Source organism: Tachypleus tridentatus, chromosome 10 (assembly GCF_004210375.1).
Source record: "Tachypleus tridentatus isolate NWPU-2018 chromosome 10, ASM421037v1, whole genome shotgun sequence".
NCBI classification, from domain to species: domain Eukaryota; kingdom Metazoa; phylum Arthropoda; class Merostomata; order Xiphosura; family Limulidae; genus Tachypleus; species Tachypleus tridentatus.
In genome coordinates this window covers 31,533,812-31,555,550 of record NC_134834.1, presented here as the reverse complement: position 1 = coordinate 31,555,550, position 21,739 = coordinate 31,533,812, and the positions used below count along the sequence as shown (strand labels likewise).

The following is a 21,739-nucleotide window of genomic DNA, read 5'->3' as shown; positions in this document are numbered from 1 at the left end:
TACTTCTATTTTTTTTTCCTCTTTATATACCTTAAAATGTTTAGAATTGTCGTGATGGCTACCATCACATTTTGTTAATTGTCTTCTCACCATAAAATTCTTAACCTCGTGTCCTCTTGCACGTCTTACACATTTAATTATATTGAAACAAGGTTCAGCCATTCACCTAAATTTTTGATAAAACTTCTTTTATGTTCCGCTACTTTAAAAAATAGATACTCAATTTTAAGCTCGTTTCAACTAGTTTTCTACAATCATCTTTATTTAATAAAATCACTTTAACATAAGTAGTAAATTTATTAGTTTATCTTCTGACAGCTTTTATTTATTCAACTCTTTCATTATATCATCAGGACTCTCAGAATAATTAACACCATTGATAACAGCAGCGTTTCTGGTTTTGCATGACGTAAGGTAATCTAACCAATGTCTTAGTACTATTAAACATGTTATCAGACCAATTCTCTAAAAGTTTTCCGTAGGTAAAATCATCTTCCCTTCAAAAAACACGTCTTAACTTTAGTCTTTTGATGTTAGACATTTTCACACGTAGAAAATTTTCTTTTATTTCTTTCCAACTTTTAACATCATTGTACTCATCTAGAATACTCCTAGCAATTTTAAATGGGAGATCCTTCTTTTATTCTATGTTATTATCATCTTTTTTATTGGGGTTCCTACTCCTATTTACATCTTGTTTTACATTCGTCATAGGCGACCTTTGTATCTTTGGATTCTGTCCAAAAATTTTCCAATTTCCAATTCCGTTGAAATATTTGAAACTACTTCTAACATCGTATTCGCATTATCTTTCTGGTCCGGCATGGCCAGGTGGTTATGGTACTCGACTCGTAATCTGAGGGTCGCGACTACGAATACCTATCACACTAAGCATGCTTGGGGGCGTTAAAATGTGATGGTCAATCCTACTATTTGTTGATAAAAGAGGAGCCCAAGAGTTGGCGGTGGGTGGTGATGACTAGCTGCATTTCCTCTAGTCTTACACTGCTAAATTAGGGACAACTAACGCAGATAGCACTCGTATAGCTTTGCGCGAAATTCAAACCAAACCAATATGTTAACATAATGCGAAACTTTCATTTACGGCCGGGTGATGAGCACTAGTCTATTGTAACACGATAAGAGTAACCAAGAGTTCAAAGGATACCATGGAAGTGCGAAATTCTCTGATAAGTCTGAGATAATAATAAAATAATATTTTAAAATATTACATTTTCTCTGTCTCTGTCCTGGTCCCGGAGTTTTGTTTTTGACTTAAACCTATGTCGCAGGATCGAATTCCGTCACCGTATATGCTTGTCCTTTCATCCGGGTGGGAATTCCAACGTTGCAATTAGTCTCAGTGTTCGTTGATAAAGAGTAGTCCAAGAGATGGCGCTGGGTGAAGTTGACTATCCGCCCTACTTCTGTTCTATCACTTCAAAATTAAAGGCTAAGCAAAATTCAACAAACAAATTCTATACTTCGTAGACAGCTGGTGACTAACATTGATGTCACGTAAGTAGGATGACGATAAGTGCTGTCTGCCTTACTAGTGTACTAGTGTGAACAGGTTTGCTACATAGCTTGTTTTTAAAACTACGTGTAGTTTCTCCGCAGAAAGTTAAAACGTAAATACTTCGTATTGAATTTATCTCCACAAGTATTGAATTATAATATAAAAATTATTATAATATATAAAGCCGATTTCTTTAAATGAAAAGTTGCTTTTACGTTACTTTGCTTTAGGGAAACGTACCCAGCGGCTCAGATATAAACCTGAAGGTTTATAACATTAAAACTTGTAAGGAAACTTTAAAATAACTTCAAACTTTGATCTATATATATTTTCACTTACAAAAAACTTATTTAATTGTAGAAATAAAGTGTCAAAAATATGATTAATTATTGATTCAAATTTCAGAGTTTCAAAACATCATAATAAATGTCAGCGATGTCGAGAAAACCCACTTGTAGAGAAACATATATGCAAAAACGGCTAGTATGGGTTCAGAAAATGTTTTATGTAGAGGACCGAAGAAGATCGAAACGTTGTTCGCTCTTCTATGTAAAATATTTTCTCAACCCAAACGAGCCGTTTTTGCATATATATCATAATAAATGTGTTTATTACACACATATGTTTTCCATTTCAGTTACGTTATCATTAAATTCGATCTAGTCTAACGCATAATATAACGTATGTGAAATTAACTTTATACGGAGGTTCAAACTTTACTAGATGCATTTACAGTGTGTTTCCTAATTTCTGATGGGCAATTGAGTTTTGAATAACGTATTTACTGTTGTTTTCTTAGTCGAAATTATGTCTAATGTTACAATTCTACAGTAAATATTTAAAAGAAAAAAACAACCTTCAGATATGGTAGATGCAGTTAATTCAAAGTCGTTTAAGTGAAAGTTTGGTGAATATTTTAGTGCTAAAGACTGGCTATTAATTTTTTAAGTTTCCTTTGGTTTAATTTAATGGATGGGCCTAAATGGACCAATTTGTTGTGCTTAAATTTGTGTTATTTTAGTACTGTAGATAGTATAATGGATTTACTGGTATACATTGATTTTAATATCTTTGTTTGTTCTAGTTTAATATATATATATATTTAGAAATGCGTGTAACATATATAGTTAAATATGCATTGCGAAAGTCTTGCCCGGTCTCTAAATTTGTAGAAGATTCTCGAGCATAAGATTTTATTTTTCTTATAGCAAAGCCACATCTGCTCAGCCCACCGCGGGGAATCGAACCCCTAATTTTAGCGTTGTAAATCCGGAGACATACCGCTGTACTAGCGATTGGCTCGAGCATAAGAATGAAAAATGTACGTGAAATATGTAAAATACTAATATTTTTGGATCAACTGAACTTTCGAGGACTTCACCTAAAGTTTGTAAATAGACACACCAAAAAACTGTTTGTTTTTTGAATTTCGCGCAAAGCTACACGAGGATTATTTGTCCTAACTGTCCGTAATTTAGCAGTGTAAGACTAGAGGGAAGGCAGCTTATTCATCACCATCCACCGCCAACTCTTGGGCTGCTCTTTTAACAACGAGTAATGGGATTGACCACCAAGAGAAGGTATACTGTTGGTCTGCTATAGTATAGTATAAGCCTCGGAAGCTGTAACTGTGACAAACGCTTGTTAGCCGGAAAACTACAGATACTTGACCAGGAACGTTTATAGGTTTCGAACGTTACAAAATATTCAACCTCAGACCATTAACTTCGAACATTAGTGTTTATATGCAGACATCGAATAATTTTAGTGGAAAAACTCACGAGTGAGCATCGAGAGATAACTTACCCGTTCAGTGAACTGTACCGATAACAACATTAGATTAGTCGTTCCTAGTGAACCGTCGATAAAATATTCAGTTCCAGACCAGAAAGAAAACTCGGTATTGTTTGTAAGTTTGTGAAACTTTTGTATATACATAAACCATTATTTGTAATAACCGTTATTATAAATTGTATTGTTATTTGTTTATTAATATATATTTGCATTATAAACAAAACTAGTTTATCGACCTTGTTATCAAATATCACAGATTTCATACCTTTCGACATTTGTTTAACTTCTAAATTAAAACTGAAATTACCGGTTATTTGAAATCGTAATAAATCGGAGACTCGTCTGAGATAAGCAATAAATAAATAAATCGTAACATAATAAACTGGGGGTTTGCCCGGGATCTAATTAAGAGACAAAATTCGATATAGATTAACATTTAAATCATAAATTAATTTATATTTATCAGTATCAACAAAATAAGATCAACTCTGATCATCAAGGTTTTCTTGAATTACCTTTCCTCGAACAACTAGAAAAAATATAACAAAAGTTAATTGCTCGAAATTGCCAAAATCTTAGAATTAGAGGTCAAAAAATAATAATTGGTTTGTTTATCTTTTAGAAACTCACCAACGTTCCGTAGAAAAGGGCTTTTTCAGGATGGCTACTGTTGAATTTAAATTTATAGCCTAGGATAAATTAACAGCCCTCACCGCCAACTTCTCTAGAACATAGCTAATTAAAGTTTAGTTTCTCAGTACACAAAGCCAAGCTTTTTTGTGTTCCTAAGCTGAAAAAACAATTAATTTTGGTGAATAATGTTGCAGCTTTCCTTTTCAATCTTACCTTTGACGAAAAAGAAAATAAACTTTCAACACACATATATAATAATTAAACAGCTGATGAATTAAACAGGATTCAAAACCCCGTAAATATTTTACATCCCTCACTATTATAAGAGAAATAACTGTATTTATTTCGTTTTCTGATTCAAACTGTTTTGGTGAGCCTTGAATAGGAAAATCTGCAGCCCACAGCAGAGGGTACGGCCAATCACCAAATGCATATGGAGTCTACGTCACAACTTCTATTTTATATTTTATCTTTAGTGAGAAAAAGAAAAGAAATCTGTAACACATATATATATATTCGTTAATTTTGAAAGTTTTAACTGTTTTTAAATGTGTATTATTGCTTATATCTTTTAATAAGAATACTTAAAATTCTGCGGTAGAACGAGCAGGAAGGTTGACTGACGTTTTGGCCAATTGACAAAAACTTCACTGAAATGTTAACAATATCTTAAAAACAGAGAGAGTGCCAATCTATTCCTGGTAAAAGGGCTGAGTTGGGGTCCATAAAAGGGACACTTCAAGGTGAATCTTAGACCAAACATTTTGACCAAATCTGCACTGCATGTGAAAGTTCATTACCAAGACAATGTGTAAGTAGATGAAAGGCACAAAAGTCCAGTGGATCAGCATGACAACTGGACAAGCATGCGATAGAACAGAATTGATCTAATTTCAGTTTCCTTGGCTGTATCATATTAAATTGCTCAAAGAAATTAAAGGAACATGTACGTTTTCTTATATAATTGATCTCAGTGTTCCAAATGTGATAATATTTTTATTTTTTAGGTCATTTGCCTCATTTCAGTTCCATCTGTATCCATTTTTTAATGTGTGATGAATGGTAAAATATGAAGAAATAATTTTTTTTAAATGACCAATATCATCAAAACTGATATCCCATATGAAACAATACTTTAAACAGTTTACATGCGTTTATTCAAGAAATGTTTGAAACATTTAATATCTGGTGTGACCTCCACGGGCTTTGACACACTCCTGACACCGATCTGGCACACTTAGAATCAGTTGATGTTATCTTGGAGTGTGGCAGCCTACTCGTCTACCAGGGCTTGTCGAAGTTCCTGTACATTCTGAGGAAGGTGCTGGTGTTCACTAACACGCCTCGACAGCATATCCAAACAATGTTTAATCGGATTAAAATCTGGAGATCTGGCGGGCCACTCAAAAATCTCTATTCCAAGGAAGTACATACACAGTCTGGCGACGTGAGCTCGCGCGTTAACCTGCATGAGAATGAGCCCATCGCCGACAGCAGCAGCAAAAGGCCTCACAATGGGTTTCAAAATTTTGTCTCTGTGTCGTCGTGCGTTCAGAGCACCCCTGTCGAGTATGAGTAAGTCCGTGCGGCCACTCAAGCATATGCCTGCCCAGACCATTACAGAACCTCCTCCATAAGCGTCGAGTTGCACAATGTTACAGGCGGAAAATCGTTCTCCTCGGCATCTTCACACTCTCGCATGTCCATCATCACGAGACACAGTGAACCTACTCTCGTCTGTCCACAGCACGATGGCCCATTGAAGAAGTTCCCAGTCCAGGTGCTAACGAGCAAACCCCAACCTGGCTACACGGTGTCGCGCTGTCAGAATAACGTCTCTTGCAGGCCGTCTGGCCCTAAGGCGTCCTTCGTGCAGACGATTGCGAACTGTTTGGGTCGACACATGGGTTCCAGTGGAATGCTGAAGGTCATTTCGCAGTGACCGAGCCATGGCTAACCTGTACCGCAGAGCCATTAGAGTTCGTCTCCTAGTAGCATCGCCAACGTCCATTGATGACGCTTGGTGACAAACCAATGTGTTGTGCCACCCTCCTTTGGGTCTGACCATCTTCAAGCATCTGGACAGCTCTGGCCACTTCGTTCTCTGTCAGATGATGCCTGACTGCTTGGATACACAAGATGAAGGTGCACACTGACAAAACGAGCCGCAAAAGATCCATGTCGGTGTTTGTTTCGAGAATTAATGAGGAATGGATAGTTTCATGTAACAGCCTTATATAGGGTACCTTGAGTTGTATTCTCCTTGAGTGAGGTGAGTTTCATTTGAGTTGCTTCAAACTTCTCTCGCAAGCTTAAAAAATACACTTGCAGACGAACGGATATGTTTTCCATACATAAATTTAGTTATGACAAAAATATACTGAAATGTGTACTTGTTTCTTTAATTTTCTTGAACAGTATATAATACAACTCCTGCTTACATGATACTGGAAAACTTTTTTAGTATGCGATATGAAATCCCCAACTTGGCAAAATTTCTATCCTGTGTACATGTGGATTTGCAATAGGAGTCACATTTTCTCATTTCTCCTCCATTTCCCGCCAAGGAGAACTTAATTTTTCTCTATTCTCAGGGTGCAGATATGACGTCATGAATACGTCTCATGCTGATCTAATTCACTGTTGCCATCTATATAAATACAATAGTACTGTCTGTTCTATGTGTATGTAAATACTTCGCAGGAGGTAGATATGTGAATGTTTTTGCGGTTTTTTTGGGTTTTTTTACCACTACTTCGCCCCTGTTGATGAATCTTCACCAAATTTGGCATGAAGATTTCTTGGGTCCATGAGGAGATATATATATAAATATATAAAGGAAATAACTTTTCATATCCTAAGATAACCTTTCATAAATCATGAATTTATGTAACTTCCGCACAGGGTACCGGTACCCCCACTAGTCTATATAAATATAATAATACTGTCTGTCGTATGTCCATGCAACTACTTCGCAAAGTGTTAATGAATCTTCACCAAATTTGGTATGAAGGTTCACAAGATCCATTCGGGATACATCAAATGTTTCAGTTTTGAATTTTGCTGTTTCTTGGTCGTTTTTGCGTTTTAGCTTTTTTAATCATTAATTTGTCCCCTGCAGATAGATCTTCACCACATTTGGTATGAAGGTTCATTGTGATCATGGAAAGATACATCTTCAGTTTTGCAGTTTTTATGGACGTTCTATTTTACCACTGCTTTGGCCCCTGTAAGGATCTTCAACAAATTTGGCACGAAGGTTCGTTGATTCCTTGCGGAAATACATGGAAACTTACGGCTTCACATTTTGAGTTTTACAGTTTTTATGAGCGTTTTTGCGTTTTTTTTACAATAACGTATAAGGGAGAAACTTTTCTTGTCCTGAAGTAACCTTTTATTAAACATAGAATTTACATAGCTTCCGTCCAAGGAATGGGTACTCCAGTTAGTTTCTTATTAAAACAGTTGTTGATGTCGAAATGTTTCTGGAATATTGAGAGCTTTTGTGAATATTCGTCCTTGTGTATTATAATTACCAGTTATACACAAATGGCGTTTTAGGTTGGAGGGTTTTATCTTTAATATCCATAGTCTTCACTTTGCGGAAGAGGGCGTTTGCTCTGGATTGGCTTTCGTAGGACGTTTCTATAGTAAACGTTCTGCTTTGCGGTGTTTCCTAATTTCATGATGATTATTGACGGTTGTATTATTCCAGATATCTGATCCGAAATATGTTAACTGTTTCGATGTATGATTTTTTTTATCAGAAAAGGTATTTATATATCTCTCCAGTCATAACCTATCTGTGACAACGTTCTTCTGTGGAATATATTCATAAAATGTTGTGAACTTAATATAGAAACAATGTTGATTAGCATGTTATTCATAGAATCAGAGTCGTTTATCTGTAATAACATCTGAACCACTGAACTAACATGTATAAAACGTTCAGCAGTGTTGATGCTGTTACTTTATGTAGTTATTTTACAATAGTGTAACTATATTAAAATTCAGTGTTACTTTTTAAACACGTCGTAAGTTCAAATGAACCGGGTCAAGACATATACTATTAGTATTGTTTTTATTTTTAGTTTATCTATTCTCTTTGATTTAGTCATATTTGAGAATGTTATTAAAAAAGAACAGACACAGAAAATGTTAACGATGTGTGTTAGCATCTCCGAAAAACATGGGTAACAAAAAAAACACAAAAAGACAGATGAAAATATCTAGAATTAGTATAAAAATTTAATAAAAATAGGGATATATTGTATCAGTAAAAGTGACAGAACGCAAAACAGGTTAGAAATCAATTATTTTAGAAAATGAAAGACGTTACTGCTATTATTTTATTTTTTATCACTTCACAGTTTATGATGGTATGTGACAGTGTTGAATTTTGGTCTTTAGTTCAAATGCGGAATGGATTTTAAAAAAAATAACTGATTGTAAGATGGAGTAGAAAAGATGAGTGTTTGGTTTGGGAATTAAGATGTAGAATAAATTAATCCTTTGGAAGTATCTTGAATAATGTGGCTAAACTGGGAGAAAAAGAGACGTTACAGATGGTCAAAGGAGATATTTGGAGAAGACAAATATAGATATTAAGTTGGGGGAAAATGTTTATTTCGGATTTTCACGCAAAACTACACAAATGCTATCCATTCCCAGTTTTGAAATGATAAACCAGAAAGAAGACAGTTGGTCTAGAAAGAAGACAGGTAGCTTAGAAAGAAGACAATTAGTGTAGAAAAAAGACAGTAAATCTAAAAAGAAGACAGTAAATCTTGAAAGAACACAGTAAGTCTGCAAAGAAGACAGACAACTTAGAAAGAACACAGTAAGTCTACAAAGAAGACAGATTTTCAGCAGTAACTACTATCAACTCTTGGTCCACTCCAATTGAACAGTGGGATCTATCTACCATTTTACATCGAGACTTTTCGAACCTACGAGTTCTTCTAACTATCATACTAATAACATATTCATGGTCTCACAGTGCATGCCGAGAGCAATATTGCAACATCAAGATGGAATCCATAATTATCCAAATTCACAGTCCCGCACGCTAACTACTAGGCCTCGCCCGCCAAAGAAAAATATGGTGATACGCTAATACAGGCACAAAAAATAAAAAAGTGGCTTAGAAAAAGCAGCCCAAAATAGGTGAGAAGACATGAAATGTGTATACAGATTTCAAAAAAAGCAAAATAAAAAAAGATGACTAGACACATAATGATTATAAAACGATTAATTAAAATAGACACAAAGAAAATTTAAACTAATTATTTGCATTAAGCAAGGGGAATTGGTGGACTCACTGAACTTTCTTAACACTCCTACGAAAAGACGTTTCTAGTCCTGATTTCTCCAAGCCCGTTCCCCTGGATGTGGTTTCGCTAGATAGTAGATAGGGACAGTGGGAATCTCGTTAATCCATTTATTAATGGATTTAAATGACAATTTCATTTAAGTACAAAATTATTAGCCTAATATTAATAACCTTTCAAGTTGCTCTGGGGCCTATTAGGCCCCACTTTTCGTAGGAGTGTTAAGTTGTCAGTATACGGAGAGGTAATCCTCGCTCCCTTCCCCCCAAAAATAGAGTTAGATTTTACACTCTATGGTAGCATATTTTCCCAAAGTTTTGTAAGCGAATTACGTGGTGTGACACTATTATGCACCTTCACAGTTTATTGAATCTCGAGATTCTTTTGTGTTAGGCTTGGCATGGCCAGGTGGTTAAGGCACCTGACTCGTAATCCGAGGGTTGCGGGTTCAAATCCCCATCACACCAAACACGTTCATCTTTTCAGCCGTGGGGACTTTATAAGGTGACGGTCAATCCCACTATTCATTGGTAAAAGAGTAGCCCAAGAGTTGGCGGTGGGTAGTGATAACTAGTTGCCTCGCCTCTAGTCTTACACTGCTAAATTATGGACGGCTAGCGCAGATAGCCTTCGTGGAGCTTTTCGCGAAATTGAAAAACAAACAAACAAACAAGAACACTACATTTCAGATGAATACAAGAGATGTCCGAAATTAGCCCGATTTTCGTAGCGGTTAAAATCGCTGCTTTAAAACATTAATATCTTTCATTTGTTAGAGAATAGTCTTCTAAACTATGATAATACTGGGCTTGATACGGTTTACTACAAATGAGAAACTAATTTATAATTATATACCTATGTTTTAAGCACCTTGTGAATCCAACCTTTTGAGACAATCAAGGACGGACTACATGGATCCTATCGACCCCATAGCTCCAATATTTTGAGCCATTCAATGGAACGAATTACACGGACAACAATTCCAAGCAAGTGTTTTATAAAACTGCTGAGCACAGTTGATTCATTATATCACACGCAAATTTCAACAAACGCATGTGATGAAATCCATAGAACAATACTGGAAATACGTCTACTAAACAAAGTAAGAAGCGATGTCTACTTGCCCACATTCGCGACACCATTAGTAAACATATGTCGATGGTTAACACGAAGGGTATAAAATGACGTGTTTTTTGTGTGTTTTTTCACATACCACATTGATTGCATACTTCCTACCGAATAACCACCGAATTCACTGAATTATTTAATTTTTTATTACTTGTAGATATATATAGATCCACGTATGTGCTTCTACGTGTATGTGTGAAAGACAAGAAAGTTGTACGTTCTATGAAAATGTGAGTGGCTGACATTTCTTGAGACGCCTTCACCAATACCAGATTACGCGAACAACATTAAAGGTTGAACATGACGAAACTTACTGCCTCTATATATAGATATATATACATCCACGTGATCATATCAGAATTTCGCCTGATGCAACTAAGTATGTAGTACTACGGTGACGTAACCCCGACGGCGCCAAGGTTGTTTATGGTTGCACTATCAAGATTTTCGCTTTCAAACTTGAGCTCACAAAGTCCATCGTTGTTGATTTTTGTTTATAGCTGGAAAAGCTTTGCAGTAAGAGATGATATAAATATACGAGTGTAATATTTCATATTTACCCACCTCTTATTTGTTAGTTTGTTTGTTTGTTTTTTGAATTCCGCGCAAACCTACACGAGAACTGTCTGCGCTAGCCGTACCTACTTTAGCAGTGAAATACGAGATGAAAGGCAGTTACTCATCACTACCTATCGCCAAATCTTAGGCTACTCTTTTACCAACTAATAACGTGATTGACCGTCACATTATAATGCCTCCACGGCTTAAAGGGAGAGCATATTTGGTGTGACCCTTGAATTGCAAGTCGAGCGCTCTAACCACTGGGCCTTCCCACACTTTTGAGTATGAATATGTTGTAAGATGGTCAGAAAATCTCTTAACGGGGGCTGTAGATAAGAGGATGGTGTTAACTGGTACCTTCTCTCTTGTCAGTAGTTCAAAATCAAGTAATGGCGACAGACAGCAGTACTAACTTTGCGGTAAATACAAAATATAAGTGCATGCCATTTGACATACATTTCTACAGGGTGTTCGGAAAGTCACTGTGTTTTGTAATCATATGTTATTCAGTTTATTTCAAGCTAGCAACTGATAGCGGTGTTTAGAAACAAAATAAGAAGGATCCAGGCCTGTATTGATGCCAACGGGGGTCACTTTCAACATTGTTTATAATTGTCATTCATATTTACCTCCTGTATTCTATATTGAAACATGTCTGTTAATAAATATATAAGTGCACAGTGACTTTCCAAACACCCTGTATAAGACTTTATTGTAATATTATTTTCCCGTCAATTTTTAATTAATGACATGTTGTAAAATGGATTCAGAAGCGTTTGTCTTACCTTATAAGTTAAATTGTATGTACAGAGTAATTTCTATGAATCTAAAAATCTACATTCTTTCAGGAGTTTTGCGAATCTCATTTCAAACCATTACAGTCACACTTGTTTCAACTCCCATTTTGACTGCAATATCAGAATATATGTAAAGGAATACTTGTTAAAACCCTGGAAAACAGAACTTGTTGATGAAGATAACTTAAGCCTAACTCTTGCACACACAAAAATGGTTATGAGACATTAAAAGTATTTTGATTAATTCTGGACACTTTGACGTCATTGAAAGGTTCGATCGCTTATCAAAAACTTGTACGACAGGTCACATAAGTTTATTGGAGCAGTCGAGTGCCTGGACTGTTCTTCGTAGAAAATGGAATAAACACCAGTTCCTTTCTCCAACGGCCCGGCATGGCCAGGTGTTAAGGTACTCGAAAGTAGTCATCACCACCCACCACCAGCTCTTGGGCTATTCTTTTACCAACGAATAGTGGGATAGACCGTCACATTATAACACCTCCACAGCTGAAAGGGCAAGCATGTTGGGTGTGACGAGGATTCGAACCCGCGACCCTCAGATAACGAGTCGAGTGCCTTAACCATCTGGCCATGCTGTGTATATATATTATATATATATATATACACATGCTAGGTACAGATTAAATAAAATCTCCAAGTATGTTTAATTTCTCTGTTAACCTTATATTTTCTGTCTATGTACATTAACTGATATCAACTTCTGAGCCCTGCATGGCCAATTGGTTAAGGCGCTCGATTCATAATCTCTGTTTGTCAAGAAGACCCAGACTCGAATCCTGGCCACTATCAACAGGGAAGTAGCCTTTTTTGGAACTTCACTGAAGATGGTGGCAAATTAGAAGCCGACACGTGGAATAGAAAGCTTGATAGTAATGATTATTATGTGATATTAAAGAAAACATGTCTATTTAATAACTAAACTTAATATAGGCATCAAACCACGCAAAATTCATATTCTATCAACATGACCTAAGACTGAAGCTTGTCGTTCGAAGACTATTGTGAAGATTGTATAGTAGTAAGTCAAGTGGGTTTCTCGTCATTAAAAATAAAGTCAATGGTCGTTCTTTTAACTGGAATAGGAAGTTAGTTCCACTAAACGTCGTATCGTAGAACAGTCGTTTGCTTGGAAGCCCCATTGAATTATTCGGTAAAATAAATTATAACAATAATGCAAACTGCAGTCCACTTATTCACAAGAAACTTGTTTTATTCCTTGAATTTCGAGTTCTAAAAAGCACATGGTTTTAGGACTTAGAGTTAAGCCTAAGATCAAAATTAAATAATGAATCAATAGAAATTACATTTACTAAGTAATTTTCTTGTACGAAGGCACTTCTCTCTTGTATCTCTATTTCTTCATTGAAAACACAAACTAAAAAGCTACAACGCTCAACCAACTGGCTGACTCAATCAATAGTCTCATTGTATCTCGCTTTTGAATTTTGTATCGTTCAAATGATTCCTTACACTGCCATCAAATAATGGAACGTCCTAGCCTAAAAAAAATGTTCTCACCAAAGACAAAAGAAATATACAAATAAAAAAAATCATAGTCTGTGTGGTAACGAACATTCAGTTTCATATCGTAGGATAGTGTTATTAAATAACTAACTCTGTAACTTACATATGATAGGATAGTGTTATTAAATAACTAACTCTGTAACTTACATATGATAGGATAGTGTTATTTAAATAACATATGATAGGATAGTGTTATTAAATAACTCTGTAACTTACATATGATAGAATAGTGTTATTAAATAACTAACTCTGTAACTTACATATGATAGGATAGTGTTATTAAATAACTCTGTAACTTACATATGATAGAATAGTGTTATTAAATAACTGACTCTGTAACTTACATATGATAGGATAGTGTTATTAAATAACTAACTCTGTAACTTACATATGATAGGATAGTGTTATTAAATAACTAACTCTGTAACTTACATATGATAGGATAGTGTTATTAAATAACTCTGTAACTTACATATGATAGAATAGTGTTATTAAATAACTAACTCTGTAATTTACTTAACAACCATACACGTTTTCTAGCAATAATTGACGCCCTTCAATCTGTTTTTGTTTGTCATTAAACACAAAGTCACACAAAGAGCAATTTGTGCTTTGCTCGCCACAGATATCGAAACCCGGTTTTCAGCGTTATAAGTCTACTTTTGATTCAGTGAGTGTTTTCGCGAAGTTTCAATATTCTTCAAGGAAAATTACAGTGTTACAATATAAATGAAAGTAATCCAGAAATAATGTCTCGTTTTTCTACTTATTGAATATAGGTACACACATAATTAAATTATTAATTTTTGAAAATCACTGTATCATAATACCTAGGAAAGATAAAGCGATTCAAGATTTACGTCTTTTGATCTTTCATCTTTTCCTCTTTTAGTAAAACTAAGCCTTCTACTAGCTGAGTGTAGTGAACACGTTGACTTAATTAAGCTATCATAACACCGTAACCTTGAGCAAGGAAGGTCTTTCAGAATACATCTGTGTGCACGAACATGCAAAGTAGTATGTAATAAATTTTAACTATTGGATCTGACTTTCGAACTTTTATCTAAAGATCACTAAGGTCACTTCCAAAACAAAACGTGAGTACTTTTATCACAAAGTGCTTCAGAACGATAACGTCAGCAGTTTCACATAGAGACGGATATAACAAATACACTCGACGAAAAATTAATTATAAAATACGTTTAACACCATGTGAAACATATAATTATATGTTTTAATTCCAGGACATTGGTTCGCGAGTTCTGGGTGAAGCTTTCCGAAGAACCAAACAAAATCTCACAGATTTAAAAATAATTAGCTTATCAAGTGATTTTGCTTCCAACTTCTGTGTGCGTTGAGTTCAAGGTTATAAAACACGTACCCATCTATGTAATCAGGTGCTAGCGAGTGAGGTAATGCTTGAGAAAGTTCCAAATTCTATTACGACATTGTGACTCGTTTCTTCTTTAAAAGAATTGGCTGAATCGATTTTTAACTTTTGTCAAAAGCCGTTGCTGCTTCTCTCCAGTAATCAATTACATGGAAAATGCAACATTAGTAATGGAATACGAAAAACACATTAAACATATAAAATGATATACACTTTGTTCACTACATACCAAGGGAGATTGAAAAATTAGAAACGGTCCAGGATAATTATTTTTCTACCAACCTTCCAAGGAGGCTGGGAGAAAGGAATTCCTAAAAAATCCGAGTGGAGTGCTGCATGGTTAATGTTGCTGTTTTTGTTTTTTTTTTAATTTCGCACAAAGCTAACTCGAGGGCTATCTGTGCTAGCCGTCCATAATTTAGCAGTGGAAGACTAGAGGGAAGACAGCTAGTCATCACCACCCACCGCCAACTCTTGAGTTACTCTTTTTACCAACGAATAGTGGGATTCACCTTCACATTATAACGCCCCCACGGCTAAAAGGGCGAGCATGTTTGGCGCGACGGGGATGCGAACGCGCGACCCTCGGATTACGAGTCGCAAGCCTTAGCCCATCTGGCCATGCCGGATCGATTAATGTTGCATGGCTTGTAATAAGAACTCATTTATATTCGTGCAATTCACAAGTTAAATTTTTTTTTTGCAAAAATATTCATTTATAAGCCAAAGTTTATTATGTTTAGTCTCCGTCTTAGTACCAGCATGACCACAAACTTTACATAAACTGGAATTAACTAAATTGATCCTGAGGGTGTGCACCTGGGTATTATTACTTACACATGTGCGTGCACGCATGCGAGAGCATATCTTTTTCTGAGGCAAGCTAACGAAAAACTACTTAAGAAAAAACAATTATGGAATACATTGGTAACTAACAGTTTACTAATCCACGCTGAAATCCGTTCTGGACATTCGATCAAAACAGCGTTGTTTTTTTATCTTAATTTTCTTCGATGTAACGCAAGTCCGTCGAAAATTTTCCAGAGGTCCCAGCAGCCAAACCGCATTAAAACAATAGCGTCACATCAAACATGCTCACCTTTTCAGCTGTGGGGGCGTTATAATGTGACAATAAATTTCATTATTCGTAAAAAAAGAGTAGCCCAAGAGTTGGCGGTGAGTGGTGATGACTAGCTGCCTTCTCTTTAGTCTTGCACTACCAAATCTTTTTCATTTGTAGAAATGATTATTGAAATTGTGAAATTCATTTTTAACTGACTTGTGAATCAAACACTTAACTACTATACAATTGTAATTATATCATATATTAATTAAGCTTGGAGCTTTGCATGTATGAATGCAAGTACAGCTAATTCCTCCCCCACACACACCCCAAGTGGCTCAGCATTAAGCTTTAGATAACTATGATAGGTACACACAGATAGCCCGTTCTAAAGCTTTGTGCTAAAACATAAACAAAGAGACTCCTCCCACATTGCTGAAGAGGCCTGGAATGGCCAGGTGGTTAAGGAGCTCGACTTGTTATCCGAGGTTCGCGGGTTCAAATCCCCGTCATACCAAACATGCTCGCCCTTTCAGTCGTGGGGGCGTTATAAAGTGATGGTCAATCACACTTTCGTTGGTAAAAGAGTAACCCAAGAGTTGTCGATGGGTGGTGATGACTAGCTGCCTTCCCTCTAGTCTTACACTGCTAAATTAGGGACGGCTAGTGCAGATAGCCCACGAGTAGCTTTGCGTGAAATTCAAAACAAAGCGTTATGATCTGAGTCAATATATTTTTATTACAGAAATTGAAAAGAAATACAGTTTTTATTATTTAAAAAAAATACTATTTTGGGGGATTCTAAAACTCTAACGTAAAAATGTCACATGCTTTCCTTTGCCGTTATGCAGTCATGTTAAAGTAGAAATATAACTCAGTAACTATTTTTAATCACCAAAATTTAACAAAAACAAAACGTTATCGACAGTTGACATCTACAAAAGTTTACCGTCCATTTCTGATATTGTTTAAAATGTTTAACACTCTCGGAACCCCTGCAACATAGTGAAGCAAAGAAACATACTAAACTAAAGGGTAAAATGGAATGATTCACTAAATAACGCCCATCCTATTGTCTGCGGAGTTGCAACACTATAAACCGGGTTTTGATACCCATGGTGGACATAGCACAAACAGCCCATTGTGTTGCTTTGTTTTTAACTTTCAAACAAACAGTCAGTAACTAATTACATCTAGTTATTTCACAGATGTAAAAATACTTGACCATTTTGGATTTTTTTTTTGTCTTCCATCACGACCTAATTCTACTCGATAGATGGATTTTTGTTGTAGTTGTTTTTGTAATTTACCATAAACAATTCACTAAGTCGTATATCTTCTAACTATACCAAGTTATTAGATAACCAATAGTCTGGTGAATTTATTTTCTACTTCAACTAAGTTATTAGATATCCAATGGCCTGAAATGTTCGCATCTAACTCAACCAATGGTTTGAACTGTTTACTTACTACAATTGAATTATTAACTAGCCAGTGGTCTGAATTGTGCGTTGTTTACCTCATCAAAGCGATGAGATAACCAATACTCGAAACCGTACTAGTTATAATAACCCACTATAGCATTTAAAATACATCAAAATATTCTCGAGGGGCGTAACCGAGGAGAGCTTGAGGGTTAGGGAAAATCGAACGACCACCCCAATGTTCTAAATAAATGTGCAGTATCTTGTGGTTTAAAATAATATTTCTTTTTATAATACTATCAATCATACGTAAAATAAAACTATTTAAGGTTTTTATTGTTCTTAAACCATCCTCAGCCCCAGGGGCTCAGCGATATGTCTGTGGACTTACAATGCTAAAAACCGGGTTTCGATACCCGTGGTGGGCAGAACGCAGATAGCCCATTATGTAGCTTTGTGCTTAATTCAAAACAACAACTATTCTCAGACAACAACGAAATCATTGTCCTATAAGGAAATATAAAGATGGTTAGTTTACTCACATTATGTAATCCACAAACTTCCTTTAGTACAAAACATTTTGTTATTGGCCGCACTTCCTGAGATATTAACATCATTGGTTATAATTATATAGACCCCCAGTGGCTCAGCGGTATGTCTGTGGACTTACAACGCTAAAAACCGGGTTTAAATACCTGTGATGGGCAGAGCACAGATTGCCCATTGTGTAGCTTTGTGCCTATTTCGAAACAACAATTATAATTTCACAGTCTTGGAAACGGTGGCAAAAAAGAGCAAATCATTTATATGGAGTATTCTACGCATACTCTTTACTTTGTTAGCTAAAATAACGAATTGTATAGCCCACATAGCCATGGATATACATTGGAGATGACGTAAGAGCAATTCGCTTTAGGAATCCTGTCTTTAAATTTACATTAGTTACATATACTCTATATAATAGGGTTGGCCAAACCGCGGCTGGCGGAAATATGTTGACTGAGCTCCTTTTTGTATCACAAGTAATAGAAAAGATAAATAAAAAAATTTCAAGCTTTATAATTATTTACTGGGTATAAACAGAGATCCCACTGGATTAAAACGTAAGTTTTAATGTTAATGGATAATGTTAATGTTGGATTAAAATGTGGATTAAAACCTAAGTTTTAATGTTAATGGATAATGTTCATGGTGAGTACATATAATTAAGAATTTAAATCCTAATTTTAATGTTAGATTTTGAATCAGGGATTAAAGAAATTTCGGATCAACAAGGATTAGAGAGGAATTGAGCTAGAGAATCAGTAATCGTTCAAGCTGGTGCTGACAATCAGTGGTGACGAGAAAACCCGCTTGTAGAGAAATATATATGTAAAAGCGGCTGGTATGGGTTGAGAAAATTTTTACGTAGAGGAGCGAACATCGTTTCGACCTTCTTCAGTCATCGTCAGGTTCGCGATAAAAATTTGCTCAACCCAAGCCAGCCGTTTTTACATATAAGTGATGCTGACAATGTTAGTTTTAGTGGGCGTAGCTTGCGATCGCGTTATTGTGGCTTGTGTGGCTGTATTGCGGACAGTGAATTTAGCGGAGTGTTAGTGTGATACTGGGCGTTATAGAGTTTGGTTGCGTTGCGCGTGTTGGAGCTTATTGTTTCTTTTCACTTTAATTTTTTAGAGGTGTCTGTGTAAATTATTTTGAAGGAAGATGGCGTCGACAAATTGTAAGAAGCGAAAGTATGAAGATGAAAACAGAAATTTTAAGCCAGATCGGGAGGAAGATTTTGCATTCACCGTTGAAGGAGGTAAACCTTTGTGTCTCATCTGCAATGTGTTACTCGGGTCATTACAAAACCGGTAACTTGAAATGCCACTAAGAAACACATTATTATCCACCTAAATCAAAAATACGGAAAAACAAGTTAACTGTGTTAAAATTATCACTAAATAGCTAGTAGACACTGTTGACAAGGTTCAGTAAGAAAGTTGATACAATGACTGAAGGTAGTTTTGTTATATGATGGAATATTGCTCGTGCTAAATGCACATATTCTGATGGTGAATTTGTTAAGCAGAATATAGCTGAATATGTTGCAGTGTTAGATCCAAATAACACAAAACTTCAGCGACTAATAGTACAAACACTAACTTCACGCCACACTATAGAGAGACGTATCTCCCAGATCAGTGTTGACGTTGCAGGCAAAATGCAAAATTATTTAAAGAAATTCCTTGCATTCAGCTTAACCCTTGATGAATCTATAGACAAAAAAGACAATCCACAACTGACGGTACTTGTTCGTTATGTTTCCTCTGATGTTACTGTGAAAGAAGGGATGTTGGACTTAGTGGCACTAAAATAAACAACTCGTGGTATTGACATTAAAAATGCACTTGACAGAGCCTTAACAAATGCTGATATTTCACTGGATAAACACGTCAGTGTTGCAACAGAGAGAGCACCTGCAATAATAGTGAAAAATGTAGGATTAATTGCATCTATGAAAAGTGATCCCAACTTTCCGGAGTTTCTCCCTATTTACTGCATTATTCATCGTGAACACCTGGCAGCCAGATACTTGATGTATGGATATGTTATGAAGTTTGTTCTTAAAATTGTCAATTTCATGCGCTTGAATGGGAAGACCCGCCGACAGTTCAAAAATTGTATTGAAGAACTGGAGCTTGAAGATAAACCCAGTGATGTCTCTTTCTACTTCATTATGAGGTGGCTGTCAACCAGCAATGTCTTAAATAGGTTTGTGGATCTGTTGGAACATATTATTACTTTTCTTGAAGAAAAGAAAATATTCTATCTTCAACTGGGAAATGATGAATGGATACAAGATTTAATGTTCTTTACTGATATAATGAGTCATCTACAAACTTTCAACTTAGCACTCCAGGAAAAGGATAAGATTGTTTCTCATCTTACTCAGACATTTTTCAGCTTTCAGAATAAAATAAGACTTTTTCAAAGAGACATATTGTCAAGAAACTTCAGTTACTTTTCCAGTCTCAAAAGGAGAGTAAATACATCCCCTGATATTGAAATAAAAGACAACAAACTGGAAGAATACAAAGATAAGTTACAAGAATTGCTCGATAATTTCCCAGATAGGTTTGAGGACTTGCAGAAGCTGAAGATCTGCTTCACCTTTCTTGTAAATCCATTCATGGTTGATGTGATCAATGATGGTTGTCCAATTCTCGAACCTCTGGTTACAGAATCATCTAGTGTGGAAATGTAACTAATTTAACTATAGGAGGACCTGAGTCTGAAGATGATTCATAAATCCCATTCTACAATTGAGTTCTGGAAGCAAGTTCCAGAAATAACATATCCTGAACTGAAGAAAACCAATGTGCTACTCATCTCAATTTTCAGCACAACATACTGCTGGGAATCACTGTACTCTGTAATGAAGTTTTTGAAGTCGAAGCATCGTGCAATCCTTACAAATCAACGACACACAAGACCTCTACTAGCAATGAATAGCCTGATAATTGTATCAATGTCTGTTTGTGTAACAAAAGTATTATGATAAGACTAAAATTTTGTAAGGTGCTATCTGATTAAAATATCTCTAATTTTATTGTTTTACATATATTTCTCCATGTTTTGACCAGATATTTACTAAAACAAATAAATATCATTAAAAATATCTGTTTTTACCCTTTTCACTTTTATTTTTGGCAGTCTCATTTAATGTTAATGAAATGCAAATTTCATTAGTTCATTACCGTATTAAGTGCGCTCAATATAGTTAAAACAATAATCAGCCAGGATTTTGAAAACAGTTGGTCGATATATATATATATATACTCTTCAAAAAAAAAAACACGCAAAAGGCAAAATATGAGACAAATTGTTAACAAGTTTATTCCGGGTAGTTCTGTATGACATGTGTGAAACTTTGCACATTCACTGCTGAACATCCAAAGTCTGCAAAGGCGAAGACCACGCTTACTAGGTGAAGTTTAACGTCACTCAACGTCAATAACGAATATCCCCCCCGTGAGCATCAATAACTGCTTGGCATCTCCTGCCCATGGAAGCGATGAGATGACGAATCACATCCTGTGGAATGGCTGTCCACTCAGCCTGCAAAGCTGCTGCAAGCTGAGGTAGAGTCTGCGGTTGAGGTTGTCGCCGTCGCAGACGTCGGTCCAACTCGTCCCAAAGATGTTCGATGGGGTTTAAATCTGGTGATCTGGAGGGCCAGGGAAGAACGTTGATGTTGTGGTGTCTCAAGAAGACAGTGGTGAGTCGGGCTGTGTGAGGACGGGCGTTGTCATGTTGAAAAACGTCGTTGACGTTCACCATGATGGGTTGCACATGGGACCTAAGAATCTCGTCGACGTATCATTGAGCCGTAACATTCCCTCGAATGTGCAAAAGGTCTGTTCTGGCATTGTAGGCGATGGCAGCCCACATCATGACGCTGCCACCACCAAATATGTCAACATCCTGCACACAGTTTGCTGCAAAACGTTCACCTTGGCGACGGTAAACACGGGTCCTTCCATCCTGCTTACGAAGCATAAAACGTGAT

General features: G+C 36.0%; 1 protein-coding gene across 3 annotated transcripts; it reads left to right on the top strand.

Moving 5' to 3' along the window:
• Positions 1–975: 975 nt before the first annotated feature.
• On the top strand, positions 976–20,805 carry LOC143228996 (general transcription factor II-I repeat domain-containing protein 2A-like). Of its 3 annotated transcripts, none has more exons than XR_013015597.1 (2): positions 976–1,518; positions 4,548–9,157. XR_013015597.1 is itself a non-coding variant. In XM_076460595.1 (2 exons), exon 2 carries the CDS (start codon positions 19,685–19,687, stop codon positions 20,432–20,434), a length of 750 nt encoding a protein of 249 aa, XP_076316710.1. In that variant the 5' UTR covers positions 976–1,518; positions 18,862–19,684; the 3' UTR covers positions 20,435–20,805. The 3 variants fall into 3 exon arrangements, 1 of the variants encoding a protein (XP_076316710.1); XR_013015598.1 differs by having other exon boundaries at positions 976–1,631; XM_076460595.1 differs by lacking the exon at positions 4,548–9,157 and adding an exon at positions 18,862–20,805.
• The last annotated feature ends 934 nt before the right edge of the window (positions 20,806–21,739 follow it).